The 25,330-nt window shown below is 40.5% G+C and overlaps 1 protein-coding gene and 1 non-coding gene across 2 annotated transcripts in view; both read left to right on the top strand.

The window, feature by feature from the left end:
- Positions 1 to 25,330, top strand: part of SH3GL2 (SH3 domain containing GRB2 like 2, endophilin A1) — a 151,365-nt gene that overhangs the window by 92,646 nt on the left and 33,389 nt on the right. Inside the window, exon 2 of the mRNA XM_007655640.4 lies at positions 19,409 to 19,477. Coding sequence (XP_007653830.1) covers positions 19,409 to 19,477 — 69 coding nt within the window. The remainder of the gene's footprint in view (positions 1 to 19,408; positions 19,478 to 25,330) is intronic.
- LOC114808417 lies at positions 7,356 to 7,493 on the top strand. Its single transcript, XR_003756265.1, has one exon. It is a non-coding gene; the product is annotated as a small nucleolar RNA SNORA7 (small nucleolar RNA).

Below are 25,330 nucleotides of genomic sequence, written 5' to 3'. Positions count from 1 at the left end.
CTGTGTTCCTGTAGGGTTTGGGTTGTTTTTGTTTTTTTTTTTTTAACAGAGAAGAGTTCCACATGAGACTAATAATCTTCTATGCTCTTTCTGAGGTTGTCTATTGACCTTTGTGTGGTGATATATGCTCTGAGGTCTAAGGATAAAATCAGACAAAACAATAGAAAGATGGATAAAGCATTAGGCTTCCTTTCTCATCTGCCAATCTATCTTGCTGATGCATTTAGTACAACTAATAGAGTGTTCCTGGTGTTAGTGAAACTGACAAAATATAGGTATTTGTGTTCAGACTTGGAGCTCATATGAAATTGAAATACTAAATGTATTGGATTACATTTCAATTATAAACTATTTGTGAAAACTATACCGACTAAATAATAGCTTTAGAAGATGCCTTTCTTCCACATAATTTACAGCTGTTTCATATATAGCATGTCATTTTAACATTACAATATCCATGTATGGAGGTTAAGAGATTTATTAGTTTTTTAAAGATGGAAACTAAAGCATGGTAAGATAAAATTATTTGTCTGAGGGCACATAGGTTGTCGGTGTCAGGGTCAGAACTACTTCACCTAATTTTTTAGCCCCTTCCTCTTTCCTCAAGATCACCCTGCCTTTCTTGCAGAGATAATGTAAGGCATATATACCCAGTTGTTTTGTTGGAAAGTACATTTCATATGCACAAACTAAATGCATTTCTCTAAAATAGCACTGACATCCTCACCAATGTGTAGCTTGTGAAAACTCAATTTTAAAAAGGGAATTAGCTAAAAGTCTCACACAGAAAATAGTCTTTTTAAGATTAGTATTTCTGCATTTATTGTAATGTTTCAGCTAGTTTATTGTTAATGTGTATATTTGAATACTGAGAAATCCTTATTGCTTTCATAATAATATATAATGAAGTTTAAAGTTTGCATATTAAAATTGATGACTGGATTAACAACAGTCTGTGTAATTCATCAGTCTACTTTTCATCAACTCCATCAAAAATTTCAATGCATAAGTATACAAAAATTTAACCCCACTCAGGAACATCGAATGTATTCCTTAGTGCAATTAACCAGGACAGTCTTTCTAGTGTGTTCTAGTTTAAAACTGTGGATAGAGGTGGAAGATTTACATGAAATTAATTTTTGACACCATCCAATATCTAGTCCTGACTCTGCCATTTTTCTGCTGTGTAACCTTGGACAAATCACTTAACTTCTCTGTTCCTCTGTTTCCTCATCTATGAAATGGGAATTCAATACCTTTACTCTCTGCTACTGTGAATTGTATGTGACAGGGAGTGTATCACAACCCGATTGTCTTGTATCTACCCCAGCATTTATTGCATAGCTTGGCACGTAGTAAGTGCTTAACAAATGCCACAATTATTATTATTGTTGTTATAATAACCTGATTCTTTCTTTTGTTTCCCCATGGGAATTAGAGACAATATGACTACAAATATTAGGTTTTAGAAAAAAAGCATAGTCTGTTTTCCATAGATGATTTCAGTAGGTGATTTCCTCTACGACTAATGTTTCCTAGTATAGTACTTTGTACCATCTATCAAAAGTTACCTTTGTGGCCTAAAAGTATTAATGACCCATCCAGAAGAGCACTTGATTCCAGAGAATGTTTTATTCACTTTGCATATGAGGCCTGTCATCTCAGAAGGCTTCACCCACGGAGGGTATCGAGTCATATGAGCAGGGAGAGCAACAGTTTATTTGCTGGGTTGGTGCATTTAAGAGCACTCCCATGAGAGCTAAAAACCCTGTTTGCAAACTGAAAATTTCGACAACTGGGACGATTAATGAGGGGGAAACTGAAAAATCAGCATTTACTTTCTCTGAGCACAGTCAGAAATTGCCACTTACCCATCTTGAGAAGTCACTTGAAGAAAAACATTACCCAACAGGCTTTCATCAGACCTAATAGTTCACTCAGGCTCGTCTCCAGTAAATTGTTACTTTAAAGATGTCATTTTAAGATTATATGTGAATGGGCAATGAAAACTATTGTCCCTAATGAAACAGGCAGAATTTTAGTTACCCACTGCATAGTTTCATGTTCTGAATGGTGTGCCCACTAGAAGAAATACCAGGATAGTCAGAGATGCCCAACTCTCTGATGGGTTAGACTGCATAACTGGAGTCAGGTTTGGAGCCTATATTTACCTGTACCTCCTCAGATACCTTTTCAATCTCTGCAAATAGAGTCCTACCCAACATTTAGGACAGGTCTAGTGTGGGGATCTGGTGTGGCAATAAATGTTGAGAGAACAAAGGGTATGGTGAACAACATTCTATGTAAGTTACTGGAGTGCAAGTGGCCGCAGCCTGCCTTCTTTAATTTTCTTTTGCTATTATCAATCAATAGTATTTACTGAGTACTCACTATGTGCAGAGCACTGTTCTAAGTGCTTGGGGGAGTACCATACAAAAGAATTAGCTGCCACATTCCCTGCCCAAACGATCAATCAGTCATTTATTAAGCACTTATTGTGTGCTGAGCACTGTATGAAGCACTTGGGAGAGTAAAATATAAAAGGTAGCCACATTCCCTGCCCACAGTGAGCTTACAGTCTAGAGGGGGGACATACATTAGTATACATAAATAAATTGTGGATATGTATATAAGTGCTGTGGGGCTGAAGGAGGGGTGAAAAAACAGAACAAATCCCAGTGCAAGGGCTATGCAGAAGGGAGAGGGAGAAGAGGAACTGAGGGCTTAGACAGGGAAGGCCTCTTAGAGGAGATGCTCTTCAATAAGGCTTTGAAGGTGGGGAGAGTAATTGTCAGATATGAAAAGGAAGGATGTTCCAGGCCAGAGGCAGGATGTGGGCAAGAGGTGGGCGGGGAGATAGCCAACATTGAGGTACAGTTAGTAGGTTAGCATTGGAGGAGCAATGTGTGTAGGCTGGGTTGTAGTGGCAGATCCGTGAGGTAAGCTAGGAGGTGGTAAGGTGACTTTACTCTTCGTTCTCCAAGTGGGGGAATGCCTGCTGAGGCTATGCCATCAGCAGCGATGGGTTCTTCAGCAATAAAAACCTATGATATTCCACGAGGTGGACAAGTCCAGCAGGAATTCTGAAAAAATAACTGGATAATGTGGGCAACAAAAATAATAACAGCTACTAAGGCAAATATCCTGGGGTCACTATGCTATGGCACAATGTTCTACCCATAAAAAAAGTCTTTGCTTGCATTTTCATTTTGCTTCACCCTGCCTGCTTGTTGCACTCCATTCCAGCTAAAACACAACTGACAGAGACAGAGGAGTATTAGTAACTCTGCACAAATCATTATCACCGTAATCAAATTCTTTACTCATATTTGTGGGTCTCAAGTTCAGAAGGTTCATCTGTTGTTCCCAAGGGAAACCTCTTTTATTACCATATAAAATCCTGACGTACCCAGTCCCTACACATATGTGCCTCTTAGGGGAAGACACTGTTTGTTCCTGGGATGCGCAAAGTACTAAGCTTCGTGGGCTGAAGAAGCTCAAAGTCTCTTGTCAATCATTCAATCAATCAGTTGTATTCATTGAACACTTACCGTGTGCAGAGCATTATACCAAGCACTTGGGAGACTACAACGGAGCTGGTAGATACATTCCCTGCCCACAAGGAGTTTACAATCTAGAGGATCATCCAGTCACAAAATGGACTGGAAATAATGCATCAGATTGTTCCTTGCGCTCTAGCAACCTCACCATATTAGTGGTGTCTATTACATAAAAAACACACAGAGTCACATTTCCAGCTCCAAAGGGGGAGGAAAGATCTGGTTTTTTTCTTTTCTTTTCCTTTCCTTTCCTTTCCTTTTTCCTTTCCTTTCCTTTTTCCTTTCCTTTCCTTTTTCCTTTCCTTTCCTTTTCCTTTCTTCCTTTCCTTTCCTTTCCTTTCCTTTCCTTTCCTTTCCTTTCCTTTCCTTTCCTTTCCTTTCCTTTCCTTTCCTTTCCTTTCCTTTCCTTTCCTTTCCTTTCCTTTCCTTTCCTTTCCTTTCCTTTCCTTTCCTTTCCTTTCCTTTCCTTTCCTTTCCTTTCCTTTCCTTTCCTTTCCTTTCCTTTCCTTTCCTTTCCTGCAGGTTCTGTACTGTAGCTTGATGCCCATGTTTTGGGAGGAGCCTGGTACCCTGAAGCTGTATGACTTATACAGAGTTACTGGGATAGGCCAGGGTAACAGCGATCAGTACAGGTGATGACTGTGGTTTGCTGGATTCCTATTTTCATTCACTCTTAATGGGTGCTTCTGGAGAGGCAAGAAAACTGCTACGGTAGAGTATTCTTGGTTTATTTTTTGAAGGATGTGATGGGATGGGATCTTGGTCTTTCTACAGTGTGTGTACCCAGTAGGTACTAACTAAATATTATTACCACTACTGTATAATCCACCAAATTTTACACCTACTCCTAGTTGTAAATAGTAAATTGTTTAATGGATTTTGTATATTCCAGAATATTATCTATTTCTCAACTCATTATATTTAGAGTTATATTCCTTGCCCTTGGAATTCTTTGTTAATTAAACCACTAAGACCCTCCATATTTATAAGCCCTATTTTTTCATCATTTAAATTTTAATCTGGAGGGGTTATTTGTTTTCTTATAATTACATCTCAATCCTGAAGTCCCTTAAGCATTGTCCGTTTATTAATTACAGTTGAAATAAAACTTGCAGAATGAGTTTTCCCACATGAATTAAGAGTGTCTGTGATGCAACAGTAATATTGCCACCAAGGAGCGAGGCGTATCATGAACAGCCCCAGGTTCCTTTGGAATCCTCTCGCTGTTGTCCAAGATATCAATTTACAGTACAGGATATATGTATTTTTAATGCAAAGTGCATTTGAAACAAATGCCTTCTAACTAGAATAACTTCATATTTCTCAGGGGTAAAGAAAGTCAGAACAAACTACAGCAGCAGTTGAGGATATTTTAAATGAATGCAGGCATTCTAGTTAGGCTGGTGTGTGAGTCTGTAAACTAAAGTAATTGGCTCCTCTTCTCTCATTTCAGAGTTTTGTATCTTTGCAGTTGTGATAATATGTCCTTTGTTGTTTATCATCATGATCTGAGTAGCCCAATCCCATGTCTAATATTGTGGTGTGTGTTTTTTACCTTTGGGGAGGTTGTTTTCAAAGTATTCCATGTTTCTTCACCTTTTTGTTATGTTTCCCTCATCGAGGTATCACCTTACGCAGTGATTGCTCTCTGACTTTTGCAGAGAGGGAGGCCTTTTGAATTTTCAGCAGCTGCTACCTGGTGTGGCCTAGAAGAGGGATTTAGACTCAGTGCCCTTTTTAACCCTTGATCTTTTTGTCCTAGATTGGATCAGTCAAAAGCTGATATGTATGGTGGTTTTCCATGACATACTTGATGTTAATCTGACCTCTGTAGTTTTAGGTTTCCATCTGAAGCCAGTGGGATGCCATATAATTGATGAGTTTTGAAGTATAATGATGCCCCGGGGAGCTCTTTGGTGAGCTGCAAACCATCCTGTAAGCTAATTTTTCTTGCCATATTTCAGTTTCTGAGTTATCTGGATCAGTTTGTTGTTACAAATGAGAAATTGTGCCCAGTGGAGTTTACAAAGTAAATTGAAGAGGTATAATGAGCTAATGCTAGCACAAAACTCTACGGGTGCTTTATCTCTAGAAATTTACACTATCAACATGCTTAAGGAAAGTCTTTACTTATCCTCAAATACAACTGTGATTTTAAAGAATTAGGGAATATTCTTATCATGATGCAAGCCTGTTTGGAAAGCAGCGTGGCTTAGTGGAAAGAGCACGGGCTTGGGAGTCAGAGGTCATGGGTTCTAATCCCGGTTCCGCCGCTTGTCAGCTGTGTGACCTTGGGTAACTTCTCTGGGCCTCAGTTACCTCATCTGTCAAATGGGGATGAAGACCGTGAGCCCTACGTGGGACAACCTGATTAACTTGTACGTACCCCAGCGCTTAGAACAGTGCTTGGCACGTAGTAAGCACTTGACAAATACCATTATTATTATTATTGAGCTTGGCATACCTTGTAACTGGAAGCATCTGAGTGAGCGTGTGTGCATGAGTATGTGGAATCAGAATGGGTGAGCACTGCATTGTGAATTTTCCTGTATGTGAGGGTTTTCAAGACCAGCCCTCACATTATAAGAGAACATGGGTAGATAATTGTTGTTGTTATAGCACTTGTTTTCATTACACCATATGGCTATAACATCAAGAAAAGATTAGGGAATATTCTTTCCAAAGTGTGAGTCTATTTGGGGTATAATGTGACCTTCAAGGTGGCACAAGTAGATTGGGTGGCATTGCTTAAGGCAGAATGCTGCTATGCTTCCCGGTTTCTGTGTCGGCCTTACTATAGTGTTGTTTCTTGATGTTTTTGCAACTTTCCAATATTTAGTCAATAAAATAGTAATGAAGAGCAAGCCTGTAAGTATTCTGCCAGTGTGCTCATTGTGGATGAGAATGTGTCGCTTAATATTGTACTCTCCCAAGTGCTTAGTATGGTGCTCTGCACACAGTAAGTACTCAATCAATATGATTGACTGATTGATTAGACAGAACAAAAACGCTAGAATTTATTTCAAAAATGGTCATCTTTTCTAACACTTTAACCCATTAATTCCTATTTATTCATCACTAGAAGGCAAATTTCCATGAACATGATTACCTCATTTCACCAAAAATGACTTTCTATAAAAAACACACAGTTTGTACAAAATATAGAAAAAGGACACATGCACACACAGATACAGAATATAGAAAAAGGACCTCCCCACACATGTGCGTGTGTGTGGGGGTCCTTTTTCTACATTCTGTAAACATGCACTTTATATGAATATGAAAATGCTCCCCACACTCTCTTTAAACTCTTTATAAAGAGAAGTTAAGGTCACACAGCAGATATTTGGCAGAGCTGAGATTGGAACCCATGATCTTCTGATTTTCAGGCCTGTGCTCTATCCACTAGGCGATGATAAGATCCCTTTGCCTGTACATGTTTAAAATTCTACCATTGAACTTGTTTTGCCGAGATTGTCCTGCCATGGAAACTGCCAAAGGGTACAGATGTCTCTGGGAAAGGCTATTATGTTCCAGGTGTCCTCTCCCCAGCTTTCCTGAGGTTCGTTACCAGTACCAGCTGCTTCCCTACATCACTTGCACTTTTGGCAGTCCTGCCTCTCCACGTCAGAACAATATTGTTAATTTCTTACATTTCTTGGTTCTTGGCCTGACAATGAAAAAATGGCTCCTTTCTGGGAGGACTACTCCTCCAATAGATAGTAGGGATGCCTCCCCTTTATAAGAACCATTTACTCTCTTCTCATTGATATGACCAGACCTACTGAGTAGTCACCCCTCTCAGAGTTGCACCTGGAGAGTTTCTATTACTCTACCAGTCTCGAGTATGGGAAGGAGAGTAAAGCAGAGGCATACCCATTCCATTCCTAGCTTGGGCAGTGGCTAATGAGTGGAAGGCAATCTGCTACAAGTCAAAACTCACCTGTGCTGGGCAGCAGCGGCATGAGAGAGTAAAGGATGGAGACTCAAGTTTACTGTGTGGAAGGAGGCAAGGGTAAACCACTTCCAAATTTTTAACAAGAAAACTATGGATATACTATCGAAAGATTATAAATGTAGGCAGGTCATTCTGGAGAGATGTGTCCATTGTGTCACTATGGGTTGAAGACAATTTGACATCATAAGCCAAGACAAGACCAAGTAGTCATTCACATCATGACAAGTATTTCAAAAGTACCTATAAGGTGTTGCTCTGCTAAACAAGGAAGTTAACACCCACAGTATCTGTCGTCATGGAGCTCACAGTTTAAGATGTTTCAGTATCTCCTAACAAAAAAAACGTCCCTTAATGTTTTAATCTTAAATTTGTTTCCCTTTTTTTGAAATCTTGTATATGGTTTTCCAAACTATTTCATACTTTAGACCAAGCAAATGAGCAAAGAAAATTGGTGAAAATGCACATGAGCAATTGATTGTCCATTTTGATAGATAAAGCCTGAAAACAGTTGCTCATCTTATGATCAAATTGAATTCTGCACAAAATAAGCACCTCAGTTCACCACCTCAATTTCCTATCCAGGCAAATGAACATTAGATATAAGATAGGTTTCTGGAACAAGATTAGGTGAGAAAGTGAATTGGATTCAGCTCCAATAATTCATCTGCTGTCTTCAGCTTGAGGAAGGAACTCAGCCTTTTTATTGTTTTTGACATGTTATGTATAACAGAAACCCAGGTGAAATAATAACAATATCAAATTAAGAAAAATAGAGAGAAGATGGATGTGAGTGCTTTACCTTGGAAAGATATTGTTCTTAAGCATTATAAAAACAATTTAGAATTCTAGGGATGTTGTCATTTTCAAGTGGTAAACCATAGGGTGGTTATTATCACTATTTAGGATATATTAGATGCACATGCTCTGTGGAATGTTGCATATTGTTCAGCATTCTGCCCTCTTAGTGCTACATTCTGAAGTTGGAGCGGACAGACTGGTGGGTGTAAGAATAAGATCAGAAGCAATATGGAGTTGAATGGGGCGAAAGAAATGAGAACTATCCAAAAGTTATGAGATGGCAAACAGAGCCCAGATTTCATTGATTCAGAAAATGTACATTTGCATCACAAGAGAGTTATACGCAGCGATGGCAGTTGTTAAAAAAACGAATATTGAATAAAGTAGTTTTTTCTGTGAAGACCTTTTCTCATCCTTCATTTTGGAGACATTATTAATGGTAGTAGTAATAGTGTTTATTAAGTATTTACTGCATACAGAGCACTGCACTAAACACTGGGAGAGTAGTAGTAGTATTTATCATAGCAGAAGCACCATGGTTCAGTGGAAATAGCACAATCTTGGGAGTCAGAGGTTATGGGTTCTAATCTCAGCTCCGCCGCTTGTCAGCTGTGTGACTCTGGGCAAATCACTCTTCTCTGGGCCTCAGTTCCCTCATCTGTAAAATTGGGATGAAGACTGTGAGCCCCACGTGGGCAACCTGATCACCCTGTATCCCCCCCAGCGCTTAGAACAGTCCTTTGCACATAGTAAGTGCTTAGCAAATACCATCATTATTATTATTATTATCATGCACTTACTTTCTACAGAGCACTGTATTAAGCTCTGGGAGAGAATAAACAGATAGGAATTAGACATGGTCTCTGACCCTCGGACAGCTCACAGTCTAAGAGTATAAGTGGGGAGAAGGGACGGGAGACAGACCCATCATGAATGATGAAACGTTAAAACATAACACAGACAAATGCATATACACACACATACATGCACATACAATCCAGTAGTGTGCTGTGGCTACAGGAGCAGAATTTCAGGCTCCTTGTGGTTCAGATTATGAGGAACAACCAGAGCCCCAGCAACCACTGCAGCATCTTCCAGCCTTTTGTGGAGGCCTCATGTTGTCGCTGCTGTTCTCTTTGCTGCCTGGGTGGCGGAACGCAGGACAGGATGGAGTCTCCTCAGTGGCATGGAAGGGAGCCAGTATCAGGTCTTGGGGACAGATAGCATACCAAACTGTCTGGTGTGTGTATATATATGTGGTGGGGGGGATGCTGAGAGCATGTGGGAGCAGCTTTTATCCTTAGCCCAATGGGCACGGAGCCTTTGGGGAGCGGGGACCCTCGGTGGCAAGAGGGAAGGCGACAGATATGAAGGTATGCTTTGCTTGGCTGTGGTGGAAATTATTGGAATGGATGTTTTCTTGGACAATTAAATTTTTCGATTGTTGGAATGTGTCTCCAACAAAATGTTTTCCAAAGCAAAGGCATCCTTACAAAATCCCTGCCAATGTAGATTTGCCTGGATTTAACTTATTTCCCTTAACTCTGTGTGAATGGAGCTGTTGACCCCACTAGGTGCATTCTGAATTGACCCAATAACATTCTGGTAGTTATTTATAATAATAGTAATAATAATGGTGATACTTAAGCACTTACTATGTGCAAAGCACTGCTATAAGCACTGGAGGGATACAAGGTGATCAGGTTGTCCCACGTGGGGCTCACAGTCTTAATCCCCATTTTACAGATGAGGGAACTGAGGCCCAAGGAAGTGAAATGACTTGCCCAAGGTCACACAGCAGACAAGTGGTGGAGGCAGGATTAGAGCGCATGACCTTCTGACTCCCATGCCGGGTCTCTATCCACTACACCATGCTGCTTCTATGGGCAGAGGAACTGTTCTCTATCAGTATCACCTTGACCCTCTTGCTACCCCTAGATAATTGCTGCTGGACTAGTACACTAGCACCTAATTATTCACTGAATATTTAAGAATGAAATCAATCCAAATCAATCCTTGTACTCCTAACTTTCAGAAATTCAAGAAAACCATGCCCCATTTATGATTTAGGGGCACCATTTTGTGAGTGTCTTGCCTTTTGCAATGAACTTTTTAATTCAGTCTTTTCAGGGTGGATTTTACTAAGTCTTAAATGTAAAGCAATAGCAGTAGTAATAATAATAATGGTATTTGTTAAGCACTTAATATGTGCCCAGCACTGTACTAAGTAAGAGGTGAGGGGGAATACAAGCAAATCAGGTTGGACACAGTCCCTGTCCCAAGTGGGGCTCACAGACTCAATCCCCATTTTACAGATGAGGTAACTGAGGCCCAGAGAAGTGAAGTGACTTGCCCAAGGCCACACAACAAACAAGTGGTGGAGATGGGATTAGAACCCATGACATTCTGACTCCCAGGCCCCTGCTTTATACATTAGTAGTAGTATTAGGATTTATTGAGCACCCATTTGGTGCAGTATACTGTAGCAGGTGCTTGGAACGTACAGAATAAGGAGTTTATGCAATAATGGAGGAGACAAATATGTGCATATTTTGAAGAATAATCAAAATAAATAAGTGCATTGCTGGAAAGGAAGATCTCTAGATGCTTCCCACTAAGAAATGTTAATGCCATAAGCAGATGTAATTCTCTCAAGAGGAAATAAATTTATAGAAAATAGTGCAGGATTTCACAAGTAAAGTCCTTGAGTCTTGTAGGAGCTGAGTGCAGTCAATTACTTACAGCTGTCTTATATTTCCTTGTCTATGTGTGGCCATTGACTGACCTCACGGACATCAGACAGACACAGGTGATGTCGCACGCGTTACGCTGAGCCCACAGCGTGACATGATGACATCACACAAGCCATTGGGCAGTAGGGACCCATTAAATTTTTGACCCACTTTCTCACTGGTACTTTGTAAAAACTGCCTTGGTGGTGGGAGCAGCTTCTGTGGCCAAGCATATTTTTGAAGGGAATTTCTTTGTTAAAATTAGATTTTTGACTCAGATCTGCATGAGGCAAATATCACATTAAATGCCGGTCTAATGTTAGTAGAGAGCTTGCCGATCACACAGAGCCAATGTTTCTGGAAACGTGCATCACTAGTCTTTCCCCTTAGATTGTTCCAGAAACACGTCATTCTGCTGCCTAATTGACCGAGAGCATTTCAGGCTGTTGACCCTTCATTCTTGCCTCCACTTCACCCTGCTTCTTCTTAAGGGGAGGGCCTCAAGATAGCCCCAGTTTCCACTCTCCTCCTGCTCCAACGTATGTACTCTAATCATTACAGTGTTCTCCCACTACCCTAGAGACTAAGTAGATTCAGTTCACGAAGGTACATGAAGGCTCTCCTTCCTTGGCTTTGTATCTGAGTCATCAATCTTAAGGCATCATTCATTTACAAAGTCAGGGGAAGGAATCTCTCTCAAGGGAAATCAGTGAATGACTCCAGAGTGTGAATATGCCAGAGTATGACATAAGCATCAACTCCAACTGTGCATTACTATTTATAGCATATGTTGCTCTTTATATTTAGTGCCGCCACAATAGCTTCTGATATCGCATGGGAACTACTCGGAAAAATCTGGTCCCCAGATACAATGTCCCTGAAGGAGGTTGGTTTTATATGTCTATCATTCTTGTGAGGCCAGAGGATCCCACAGCAATTATGACCTGATTCAGCAGTGAGTAGTCTCTGAGGAAGAGTAAAGAACTATGGTATGCATGAGAAGCAGCATGGCTTAGTGGAAAGAGCCCAGGCATCGGAGTTCAGAGGTCCTTGGTTCTAATTCCACCCCAATGTAAATGCGATGGGCATCGTTTGATGCTAGTGTTGCATTCATCTGTTCATTCAGTGGTAATGTACTTGGATCCCTATGCTTTGGGCACTTGGTATTAACTCCACCCTCAGCCCCACAGCCATTATTTACCTGTTCATTATGTATATATTGTAGCTCTTTGTGGGCAGGGAAAATTTCTACCAACTCTGTTAGATTGTACTCTCTGAAGACCTTAGCATAAGTGCTCTGAACCGGTAAGCCATCAATAAGCATGATTGATTGATTGATTTATGTCTGTCTTCCTTTCTAGACTGTAAGCCCATTGTGGGCAGGGAGCGTGTCCACCAATTCTGTTGTATTGTACTCTCCCAAGTGGTTAGTGTGGTGCTTTATACACAGAAAGTGCTCAGTGAATACCATTGATTGAACACCCAGCAGGTGCAGAGCACTGTACTATGTACTCACAAGAGTACAATAAATGTAAAATACATGTTTCCTGCCCTTGTGGAGCTCTCTGGGATCTCACTGTATACTGTATAGGTTATCCCATCTAGCCACATGGTGTGTTGAAACTGCTCTAATAATAATAATAATAATAATACTTGTGGCACATTTACTTTGTGTCAAGCACTGTTTTAAGTGCTGGGATAGATACAAGATAACCAGGTCGGAGAAAGCCCCTGTCCCACATGCGATTCACAGTCTCCATAGGAGGAATTCGAACTCAATCCCCCCATTTTGTGGAGGAGGATACTGAGGCAGAGAGAAGTTGTGACTTGCCCAAAGTCACACAGTAGGCAAGTGGAAGAGCTGAGATCGGAAGTGGAATGTGATGTGTATAAAAGGTCCAGGTTTCACAACCTTAAAGATAATTGGGCATCACAGTTGCATTGTATACAATTGTGGTATTCATTAATCGCTTACTATGTACCAGCCACTGTACTAAGTGCTGGGATAGATATGAGGTAATCATATTGGACACAGTCCATGTCCCACATAGGGCTCACAGTCTTCATGCCCATTTTACGGATGAGGTGACAGACACAGAGAATTTAAGTGATTTGCCCAAAGTCATACAGCAGACAAGTGGCAGACCCAAGATTGAACCCAGGTCTGGCATGAATCTTGAAGCCGTGTTGACATCAATGTGTCTTTGAGCCTCCCAAAGGATACAATAGCCTTGTTCATTCAGCTTTTTCTCCATACTTATTCTTGCACCACTGGATAATGTGTTTCTAATGTAACAAAATTTAGTAATGCCATTCAATTCTTTGTAACTGAAGTTGATTCTTGGTTATGTGTAGGGTTAGCCAGATGTGGGTTGGTTCAAATCTTCAGTCTTCAGATTATTGCCCATCCATAGTGCTTTGCTCAATCTAACAAGCAGGTCATAATCATCTGCATTTCTTCGTGTGTGTGTGTGTGTGTGTGTGTGTGTCCAGCATTGTTATCAATTTATAGGAGTAAATGGTATTTTAGGGACTCTTTCAGTTCTACAGGCTGAGAGCATATCGAGAGTTTCCCAGAGGATAAGAATCCTATTTGGATACCAACTTCCAGATGCCCTGCTGCCACTTCAAGCATAGCTACATACAGAAGTTTGAATGGACTAGACCTAGTTCATAAGCCCACTTTACTCCCTTGGTGATGGGAAAAGGATCTGACGAGGTCCCTCCAGTTCAAATCTAGCTGACAGTATTACTGTGAAGTAGTTTGGGGATCTTGGCAGGGTTTTCAGGGCAACCAAGTAATTGCCAGAAATCACATCTAAGGTGTCCAATATTTTCTACTGTCTTTGAACAACTTTTTGAGGCCCTGCTTTGTTTTTCTGCATTTCTCTCATATCTCACCTGCTGCTAAGATCATGTCTGCTGTGTCCCCATGTGGTCTGAAGCCATGTTGTGATTTGGGGAGGGTGTTGTTACCAATGTTCTTCAGTAGTTCATCCAAGAGTGACCTGGCCAGGATATTGCCAGCAATGGAAAGCCATGAGATCCCACAATTTCTGCAGTCAGTCTGCTCCCCTTTGAGGACGGTGATAATGATGACTTTGAAATACTGTGACATTTCCCTAGTGTTATGTATGTTGAGAAAGAGCCTTGCTTGTAAGCTCATTATGGGTAGGGAACATGTCTGCTGATTTCTCGTATACTACTCTCCCAAGTGCTTAGAACAGTGCTCCTTACATAGTAAGAGTTCAGTAAATATCATCGATTGATTTTAGATCTCAGCCTGTATAAAATATTTGTAGAAATTATTTAGTGCCATCTCTCCAAATAATTGAAATTTGTGTACTGTATCTCATTGATATTTCCAGCATAAGTGTGTGGTAGGTAGATAGTAGAGTAGTATTTTCTGCAGAGTTCTCAGACTAGAAATATGGAATTTTTAAAAAGTTATCACTTTTCATGCTAAAGAACAGCTCGGGAGACATTTGAATTTTCAAAGCAACTTTTGTATTCTGAACATAGAATATATTCAATAGAAAAATGGTAATAAAATAAATGGGAATTGTCATTCAAACTGAGCATAGATGGATGAGATGGGGAAAATGAATTCCACTGCACTGATTTATTTTCAAGATATACAGAAGTCACACAATCCTCATCTACGGTGGATCCAAGTGAGTCTGTAGTATTTAAGGAGAAATTGTTCCATTGTATTGGTGTTATATTTAAGTGGAACTTTTCTATCTATTTTGACACCATCATTTCCAGTGAATTATATCAATGCCTCTCTCCCCCTCTATACTGTAACCTTGTTAATAATAATAATAATAATAAATTAAGACATTTGTGAAGCGCTTACTATGTGCCAAACACTGTTCTAAGCACTGGGGTAGATACAAGGTAATCAGGTTGTCCCACATGGGGCTCACACTTTTAATTCCCATTTTACAGATGAGGTAACTGAGACACGGAGAAGTGAATTGGCTTGCCCAAGGTCACACAGTGGACAAGTGGCAAAGCCGGGATTAGAACCCACGTTCTCTGACTCCCAAGCTCGTGCTCTTTCCAGTAAGCCAAGCTGCTCCTCTTGTTGAGGGCAGATAGTTCATTCAATAGTATTTATTGAGCGCTTACTATGTGCAGAGCACTGTACTAAGCGCTTGGAATGTACAAATCGGTAACAGATAGAGACAGTCCCTGCCCTTTGATGGGCTTACAGTCTAATGGAGTGTGTCCATCAACTGTTAGATAATATTCTCCCAAGCACTTCGTACAGTGTTCTGCAAACAGTAAGCACTCAATAAATGTGATTGATTGATGATCAGTTCCTCCAGGATAAACTCAAGTAGATGCATGGAAATATTGGCCATTGTCCATTGGAGTTCAGAAAAGTTAGGTTTCTCTGATGGACAGAATGGTATAATTTGCAAAACTTTCATTATATGCCATGTTTTTTAAGCAGGGTATTCAAGTATTAAAGTTGAATATAGCCTTCCATATCAGTTACAGAATATCACTAAACGCCCAATGGCTGCATACATTCAACCAAACAACAAATGTTGTGTGGTTTTCACTCCCCTGCACTCATGAATTTTCAACATGCCATCAAATATTCTTGATTCTCATTCATTATTTAAGACTTTCCCTTCTGTTAATATTTTATATGATTTCATGAAGAGCCTGATTCAAGGTTAGGCTTCCTGTGTTGATATGGTTGTTGATTTTACTTGTAAATTCTGAATGAATTAGTCAACTTCCTATGGGAATATCGGTTGGGATTGTTGTGGTAGCCCAAGGATGCTTGTGCCTGAAATAATGTTAGTTATTCATTAATATCTGTTTACCTAGGATTTACATACACTCCCCTCCCCCCTCAGCTTTGCCAAGCTGCAGGTCTCCCATACTTCTAAGCCATTCTAAAAAGCTATCTTCTGCAGGAGGCAGTCCCTGATTTATTTTCTCACCTTTCTGGTCATACCACCCTCTCAGCCACCACAGCACACTTAAGCCCTTATGAGTGTGTATCTTGTTTATGGCTTTATGTCCCCCCTTGTATTTCAGTATTTATACTCTTCACACTCCTAACTCTTGTCCATTGTTGTCTACTTGTTTTCTTCATGAAACTATAAGCTTCTTGAGGGCAAAGATCACATTTTGTACTTTTATATTTCCCTCAGTGGTGCTTGGTTCAGAGTAGTTACTCTCCTGAATGGCACTGATGATGAAGTTTACAGTACCTATTGATGAAAACAGGATTTACTGATGGCATCATTTCCCAGTTCAGTACATGTATAACAGCAGTCTGTGCACTATAGTAGAATCAAAGATATTTTCTATGTGCAGTGCACTGTGCTAAACAAGGGGCAATTGAAAAGTAAACAAATTTGACAAGGTAGAATCTTGCATGACTTAGGGATAGGGATTCCTATTTGCTCCCATTCTGGGGGCTACACAGTCTGAGGGAAACTTTAGTCCTGGGAAACACAGAGACTGTGTTGCAGTCACACATGCCCAAAGAATTATGTATAGTATTAATAGTACATATGAAACACCTACTGTGTGTAAAGCACTGTAGTAAGCTCTAGGAAAAATGTATGGGTGACAACTAGATGTGGTCCTTGGCCCTCAGTGGTTCCCAAACTAAGAATAAAGTGGGAAGAGGGAATTGACACTGAAGTAAAACAACATAAAAGACAATAACGGCAATAAAAAGGATGAGAGCAGTAGGGGACTGTGGCTCGAGGAGTGTTTTAGCCCTCTTAGGGCTCAACACAACAGTCATAGCGCATCCACAATCTCAGTCTTTTCAACATTCTAAAGGTTAAGAAGACCTCATGCTGCTGGAGTTTATTTACCCTTTCCCAGCCCAGAGCTTGGACTGATGGGTAGTTCTGAGGGCATTCCGTCTCCTGAGCTGCAAGTCCTGGTAGTCCTGTGGAGAAGGTGGGGGGTGTCAGCGGCCTTCCGCGGCTTTACCCTTCCTGGTCTGAGGTAGGAAAGCATTGGAAAAATGCACACTTAAGGAAGAAGCTGAGAAGGGGAGTTAAAAAATAAGTAACTTACCAGAAACGTGAAAAGTGTTTAAAAAAACAAACTAAAACACCTCCATAATAAGACCAGGTAGAATACATGCCCCAGAATGACCAAAACAAAACACAAAATGGGTGATCAAACAGAAACCCTGTTTGGCTAACTGATAAAAAGACCACATAGGAAGAAAGATAATCCTTTCAGAAATGGAAAACTCATTCTAGAAAGGAGAATCACAAAGTCCATTAACAGGGCAAGTCAAGTGCGAATAGGAAGATCTGAAGCTCAGTGAGTGGGCTGAAAATTAGCAGATGAGCTTCAGTGTAAACAAATGCAAGGTAATGCACCCAACTAGGGTAAAAGAATCCAAATTATAGCTACAGGTTGATGAGCTTAGAGAAACACAGGAGGTAGAATGGCCTAGGGGAAAGAGTGGGGAACCGGGAGTCAAGATATCCGGGTTCAAGTCCTAACTCTGCTGCTTGTCCACTGTGCGATCCTGGACAAGTCAGTTAATTTCCAGTGCTTCAATTTCCTCTTCTGTAAAATGGGAATAAAATATCTGTTCTCCTGTCCACTTAGACTGTATGGAACAATGATTGAGTGCAAACAGATTATGCTATACCTTTCCCAGAACTCAGCACAGTATTTGGCACATTGAAAGCACTTAAGTTCCCAAAGAAATTTTGATGTCACTTGTTGACTCTTCACTCATTTAGTCAGCATGGTTTTTTCAATCAATCATTCGCATATATTGAGTACTTACTCTGTGCAGAGCACTGTACGAAGTGCTTGGGAGAGTACAATATAACAGAGTTGGTATACACATTCCCTGACCACAATGAGCTGACAGTCTAGAGGGGAAAACTGCACTGTGTACTGTATGGTTATTGAAACTGTACTGTGTTTTGGGAGTGTACAATAAAAGTAAAAGGCAAAATCCCTGCCCTCAAGGAGTTTAAAGTCTAATGAAGGAGTTTACAGTTCAGTTGATTGTTCATTAAACTTAACAGTACACTGTACATCAGTGGTAGAAAGGCCAACTCAGTGTTGGACACCATCAGGAAAGAGCTAGAAAGGAAAGCAAAAAGCAATAGTTTGCCATGATATGAAACTAATAACTACTACCTTTCCTCCTGCCACTGAGGGTCCTCGCTCTCAGCATGCTCTATGCTCACCAGGCAGGGAAAAAATCTGCTATCGTGTGTATCCACAGCATGAAGCCTCCACAAAACCTGAGGAGATGGGTGGCTGTGGGTGTGCCCTGAACTCTGAGCCCCAAGAAGCCTGTAATTCTGCTCCTCTAGCCACAGCACCTTATTGATTCTGTTTATATTTTGTGTAAGTCTGGGCTCTGTTTCCATGTTTCGTCATTCATTCACTCAATCAATCGCATTTATTGAGCACTCACTGTGTATTAAACTCTTGGGAAAGTACATGTGTGTGTGAGGTGACTGTCTCTAGTCCCTTCTCCCAACTTGTATTCTTAGAATGTGAGCCCCCCCAAGGGTTAAGAACCATATCTAATTCCCTTTTGTGTATTCTTTCCCAGTGCTTAGTACAGTGCTCCATACTCAGTGAGCACTTAATAAATACTATTACTACCACCACCAAGGTTCACGTTTTACAAGGTTTAGGGATGGGTAATCAAGATGATCAGGAAATTGACTAAAATTCTATTAGGATGAGCTGAAAGGGTCATGATGCTTCAGTTTGGAAAGATGCAGTCTGAGAAGGAACATGATTGAAGTCTAGACTACACCTGAGAGTTTCCAGTTAGGGCTGAGAAAATCCCAGATAATGCCTTTCTGACCTATTAGCTTTTTTGTGAATCCTGCCCTATCCCAGTTTTCATCCCCACTAAAGCCCCTGCCCTCCCCGCTTTCTTCCCGCCCCCCAGCCCTGCACCCATTCTCCCTTTCACACAAAAAGGCACCTTTGGCTTTGCAATACTTCATTTAGGTTATTAATAGTAACTGAAAATGATTAGGTGATGCTGAAATACCTTCTGTTACACGTAGTTATTGCTATGAACTGAGTCCCAGTGTGTACATTGGCAGTTTTTCTAAAGAAAAGTATTTCAGGTCCTTTTAACTAAACCAGTTAAGAAAAGTTTTTATCCATTTGCCATTTGGATAAACTTCCCAATTGCCTACCTAAAATTATATTGAGTTCTTTCCAATTAGAGAAAAGTTAAGTGGATTTCCTCCTGGCTAATGACTGGTGTACCTTCCTACTATACCCAATATGTCAGAAGAAAAACGCTTTTATATAATGTTTTCTCTTGAACCTGAGCTCAAGAAAACTTTATTTTTATTTATCTCCTACAGAAAGTGAGTGAGAAGGTTGGAGGGGCCGAAGGAACCAAGCTAGATGAGGACTTCAAAGAAATGGAGAGGGTAAGTGTGTTTTTGCAATCCTTGAATTTTGAAGTTGGAGAATTTGCAAGTGAATGGGAAAATTGGCATGGAATAATCCAGTGCTTAATTTGCAGTGACTGTTTTACCTGAGCGATATTCATTATTGTTTTTCATCTTAACTTAACAAATGAGAAGATAAGCAGGGCCAGGGATAGTCTTAAGAATGTGCTTTACTGAACAACACATACGTGTAAAAGCAAGTAAGTTTTCTAACTAGTTGTTCTAATTTCAAAATCTGAGTTGCTTGAACAGATGAAAAATTCTCTCCATTTCAAGTCACCGATCAATCTTTGGTATTTACTGAGTGCTTATTGTGTGCAGAGCACTATACCAAGGGCTTGGGAGAGCACAGTCCAATGGAATAAGTAGACATGATTCCCAACCGCACGGAGACTAGAGTCTACAGTTACAGACTAGAGGGTGAGACAGCTATTAAAGTAAATTACACATGGAGGAAGGGTAGAAATCATAGTGCTTAAGAACTACGGACCTATTTGCACAGGCGACATGGAAGGGAAGCATTGACAGGGAATCAATCAATCAATGGTATTTACTGAGTTCTTACTGTGTGTGGAGCACTGTACTAAGCTCTTGGGAAAGTGCAATATACTCGAGTTGGTAGATACAATCCCTGCCCACAAGGAGCTTATAGCCTACAAGGGGAGACAGGCATTAAAATAATTACAGTTAGGGGAAATAGTGGAATATAATCAATCATATTTATTGAGTGCTTACTATGTGCAGGAGCAGTGTATTAAGTGCTTAGGTTAGCACAATATAACAATATAGCAGACACATTTCCTGCCCACAGTGAGCTTACAGTTTAGAGGATAAGGATCTGTACATGAGAGAAGTGAGGGCTTAGTCAGGGAAGGCCTACTGGAGGGCTTTGAAAATGGGGAGAATGGTGATCTGGCAGAAATGAAGAGAGAGGGAATTCCAGGCCAGAGGGAGGACATGGGCAAGGGTTTGGTGGTAATATATATGAAATCAAGATACAGTGAGTAAGTTATATCCTTCAAGATTTAAAGAGGGAAGGAAATGGTTTTACCTTCATCATCATCATTAGTAGTATTTATTGAGTGCTTACTGTGTGCAGAGCACTGTTCTAAGCACTTGGGAAAGTACAATATGACAGAGTTGGTAGACACATTTGTGGTTATTAGTAACCACGCAAGCACATTTTCTAGTCAAATGATGCCTAGATTAATCGGTACTTATTCAGTCTCCAACAGGTGCATTGCCTCCTTTCAGAAACAAATTGCCTAGTAATCTGTGTTTCCAGCATTCAAGTGTGAAAGGGAAATGGCTTTGGTGAAATGTAAAAGCTGAATTCAAAACAAAGCAAGATCACACAAACCTATATGGTGCTTTAAAATTAATTTAATCACTTTAGACTATTTTATTTTCAAATTTTTGCATTACTTGCATGTGGCTGTACAGCTCAACCAATCGCATGGCTTCAGCTGCAATCATAAATCTACCTCACCAGTCCTAGCCTCTTTTTTGTTTTACAACTATTCATTCATTCAATAGTATTTATTGAGCACTTACTATGTGCAGAGCACTCTACTAAGCGCTTGGAATGTACAAATCGGTAACAGATAGAGGCAGTCCCTGCCCTTTGACGGGTTTACAGTCTAATCGGGAAAGACAGACAGACAAGAACAATAGCAATAAATAGAATCAAGGGGATGAACATCTCATTAAAACAATAGCAAATAAAGAGAATCAAGGTGATGTACATCTCATTAACAAAATAAATAGGGTAATGAAAATATATACAGTTTAGCGGATGAGTACGGTGCTGAGGGGATGGGAGGGGGGGGGGAGGAGCAGAGGAAAGGGGAAAGGGAAACTACATTTCCTCCTGCCTCCAGGTCACACCCAGATGAATGTTCCTCTGGTACTTCAAACTGAATATGCCCCAAACTGAACTCCTTATGTCCCCAACTAAATCCACTCTTCCTTCAAACTTCCCCACTCTAGTTAACAATACCACTCTCACAGTGCAGTGTCTTTTTAAAAAAATGGTATTTTTAAGCACTTACTATGTTCCTGGCACTGTACTAAGCACTGGGGTAGGTAGATACAAGCTAATCAGGTTGGACACAGTCCAGGTCCCATGTGAGGCTCACAGTCTTAATCCCTATTTTACAGATAAGGTAACTGAGGCACAGAGAAGTTAAGTCACTTGCCCAAAGTTACACAGCAGACACATGGTGGAATAAGGTTTAGAACCCAAGTCCCCTGACCCCCAGGTCACACTCTTTCCACTAGACCACACTGCTTTTCATCTGTGTAATCTTTGATTCCTCACTGGCTTCAAAGCTCTCCACCAACCCTCCCTACAATTCTCACTATACACTCCTCCCAAATTAATTTACTCACTCTCACCACTCCCATCTCCAGTTCCTGGCTAATGCCTCCACTTTGCCTGGAACTCCCTCCTCTTTTCTAATCCAGTAGATCACAGTCGTCATCTTCCCCCCTCCCCCCCAATTTTTACAATCCTTCTGAAATCTTACCTTCTCCAGTTAATTTTCTTCTCCCCAAGTCACATGTGCCCAACTACTACCTAAACAGGTATGCATTCTGAACCACCCAGACCACTTATTCACATATCAATTTACATACACAAATATTTAAACATTTATTTCTGCACTTATCTATCTTTCCAGTCCCTTTTTCCTACAAACTAAATTAGTGTTCCCCGTTAGAGTTTTAAGGACATGGATCACATCTTTTACCTCTATTGTACTCTCCTATACGCGTAGTACAGTACTGTGTACACAGGTGCACAATAAATATCATTGATTGAATGTTGTCAAGTAACTGCAATAAGAACCATTAAATTTTTCAATGCTGAGTTAAGCATAACTCCAAGCAATATTTTTCTCAAGGCCTAAAAAGATATGCATTTCCTAGGTCCAATGTTTAAATTCCTACTGATAGATTTGTACTACACAGGCCTTTAAGTTGGCCAGTTGGATCACTGGAGAGCTAGTGTTTGTCTTCAGCCTTTCTGATGACTGCATAGCTATGATCAATTAAGACTGGAAAAATTGAAGAATTATATGGCTGGATTAAATTATTGACATGGAATATTGCAATTTATTATTATGCAGCCAACTATGATTGTTCAGGGAGTTGGCTTCCAAGGCTGTTGTTTAACCATTTGCTCCCCTCTTCTTTCTTCCCCTTCCCACCTTCTGTCCACCCTTTGGCCACTCTGCTGCTGGCCCTCCAGGGGGAGGACTGGTGGTGAATTGGCAGAACTTTTAATAAAGTCCCATCAAGAAAAAAAATAATTCAGTTCCTACACTTTATTTTCCAATTAAAAATAAATTCAACATTGTATATATTTTGGGAGTGTTCATGCTCGCTATCAAGCAGCACTGGAGAGTATTGTTTTACGCCTACAGGCAGGTTCGACAGCTGAAATCAGTAAGATGAAACAAAAGAATCCCAGTGGTAAATGCAGGTAGGGCATTTGAAATGCAGGAATTACACTCCCACGTTTGGTGGTTTACTATTTCATCATTGCAAATCAGGATGTGCTCTTCTATTTGGACACAGCCCCCAGAAGAGGGACATTCCCTTTTGGAGTCCATGATGGGGGAGGGTAAATTGCAGGATGCGGGGCATTGGAGAAATAAGAACATGGCCCTGCGCTGTATTCCCCCCTTTAGGATCAAGGGTTCATATTTAGAGGGGTCAGAAAAAGAAAAGAGAGAAAGTGAAACAAATTGTCCTGATTCCTATTAGGACAATTAAATCGTCTTATGGGAAAGAAGATAGAAGCTATTAGGTAAAATGTGGTTTGGAGGTTTATCTAGGATTTCTGTCTCTTCTTGCCATCCTTCTCCCCCGCTAGTATTACTAATTTGGCTATCCGGTTGTTCTGAGGTAGGGATTTGTCCATGAGTGCACATAGATGATGACCTATGTTATTTCTTACAAAGATTATTCTCAGACAATTCTACATCAATTCTACCATTATGAGGACATATAGATTTTCAAGATGGAATCCGATCCTCAGAGAAGAGCACCCTAAATCAGTAATCACAAATTCAATTCTCAGCCCAGATATTAATTCATCATTTCTCCAGTAAAGAGTAAAAATGATCCAATACCATTCCACTTCTTACAGGCCTGTATGGTTGAATAAGTTGACAGGACATACCAGGGAAACAGGATGGACTAGTGGAAAGGGCACGGTCCTGAGAGTTAGTGGCCCTGGGTTCTAATCCTGCTCCGCTACTTCCCTGCTGTGTAACCTTGGACAAGTCACTTAACTTCCTGTGCCTCAGCTTCCTCATATGTAAAATAAGGATTCAATATTTGTTCTCCTTCTCCTGCACTTAGATTTGCACCCTTTATTCACCCCACCATCAGCCCCACAAGACTTATGTACATATCCATAATGTATTTGATCCATGTCTGTCTCCCCCTCTAAACTGTAAACTCCTTGTGGGCAGGGGACATTTCTACTAAATTTGTTATATTGTACTCTCCCAAGCACTTAGTATGGTGCTTGGCACACAGTAAGTCCTCAATAAATATAATTGATTAATTGATTGATTCCCACATTGACTCTGAGCCCCCTGTGGGACAGGAACTGCATCCAACTTGATTATGTTGAATCTATCCCAGTGGTTAGTACAGTGCTTGGTACATAAGTAAGCCCTTAACAATCACCACAATTATTACAATTAATCATTGATGAGTCTGGAGCCCTATCGTTGATTGAAGGGAGATGAGAGCTGCAGAGTCACTCTTAAGTGATGGCTCCTCTTATTGCTATGTTGAAGAGCTGGAGCAATAGCAACTTACCTAAAATTAAGATGTTTAGGAACCCCAAGAATTTGAACTTTCCTTCATCTTCCTTTTCTGAACACTATCAAGGAAAGAGAAGACAGCAGAAGCCCAGGTGTGTGTTGTATGCATTAGTTAGGGGTACAGAGTACTAGGTTCAGTTAGGTGCGTTAGGACATATTGCTCCCCACTGGGCTTCATGAAATGTTGTTTTTTCTGGCCCTGCTGCTCAAAATATCCAGCTGGAATCTCAGTGATACATGGTTAGCAAACCACAGAAGCCAACTTTCTTTGCAAGCTTTTGGGTTCATCATAAATTGATCTGGGAAGAAAGGAGGGCCTTCTGTATTTAACTGAAAAGCATCCTGCTCTCTGCTCACGTCGGGCAGATCTTTCTTCTCGTCTGCCATGCTTTGCTACATATTCTGTATTCTCTGAACTGCCTGACCATTAATGTGAGGCTTCCCATGGGGATTGAGAATGGAGTCTAGGCAACAAAGAGCCACAAAGTAGCTCCACAAGGAATATTTTACTCTGGATTTGATATCTCATATCATTTTTCCTTTTTCTTTTGTGTGATGCTCACATAAAAGCATGTAGACTCACCTTTCCAAAACCTAAATAGAATCACCTTTCCCCAGAAGGTTTTCAAATTCCGGGCCTTTATTTTGTAGTTCTTTTTTTTTTTTTTCCCATAGAGGTACAATTAGGAATCCTAATTTATTAAATAATAATAATAATGTTGGTATTTGTTAAGCGCTTACTATGTGCAGAGCACTGTTCTAAGCGCTGGGGTAGACACAGGGGAATCAGGTTGTCCCACGTGGGGCTCACAGTCTTAATCCCCATTTTACAGATGAGGGAACTGAGGCACAGAGAAGTTAAGTGACTTGCCCACAGTCACACAGCTGACAAAATGGCAGAGCTGGAATTCGAATTAAATAGTACCACTCTGAAAAGCAAGCAGGGATTCTGGAGTTTGTTTCTCTAATCAAGCAAAAAATACACTCTCCA

Source organism: Ornithorhynchus anatinus, chromosome X5 (genome assembly GCF_004115215.2).
Source record: "Ornithorhynchus anatinus isolate Pmale09 chromosome X5, mOrnAna1.pri.v4, whole genome shotgun sequence".
Classification (NCBI taxonomy): Eukaryota; Metazoa; Chordata; class Mammalia; order Monotremata; family Ornithorhynchidae; genus Ornithorhynchus; species Ornithorhynchus anatinus.
Note: the sequence above shows the minus strand (reverse complement) of the source record. Positions and strands in the feature narration are given on the sequence as shown.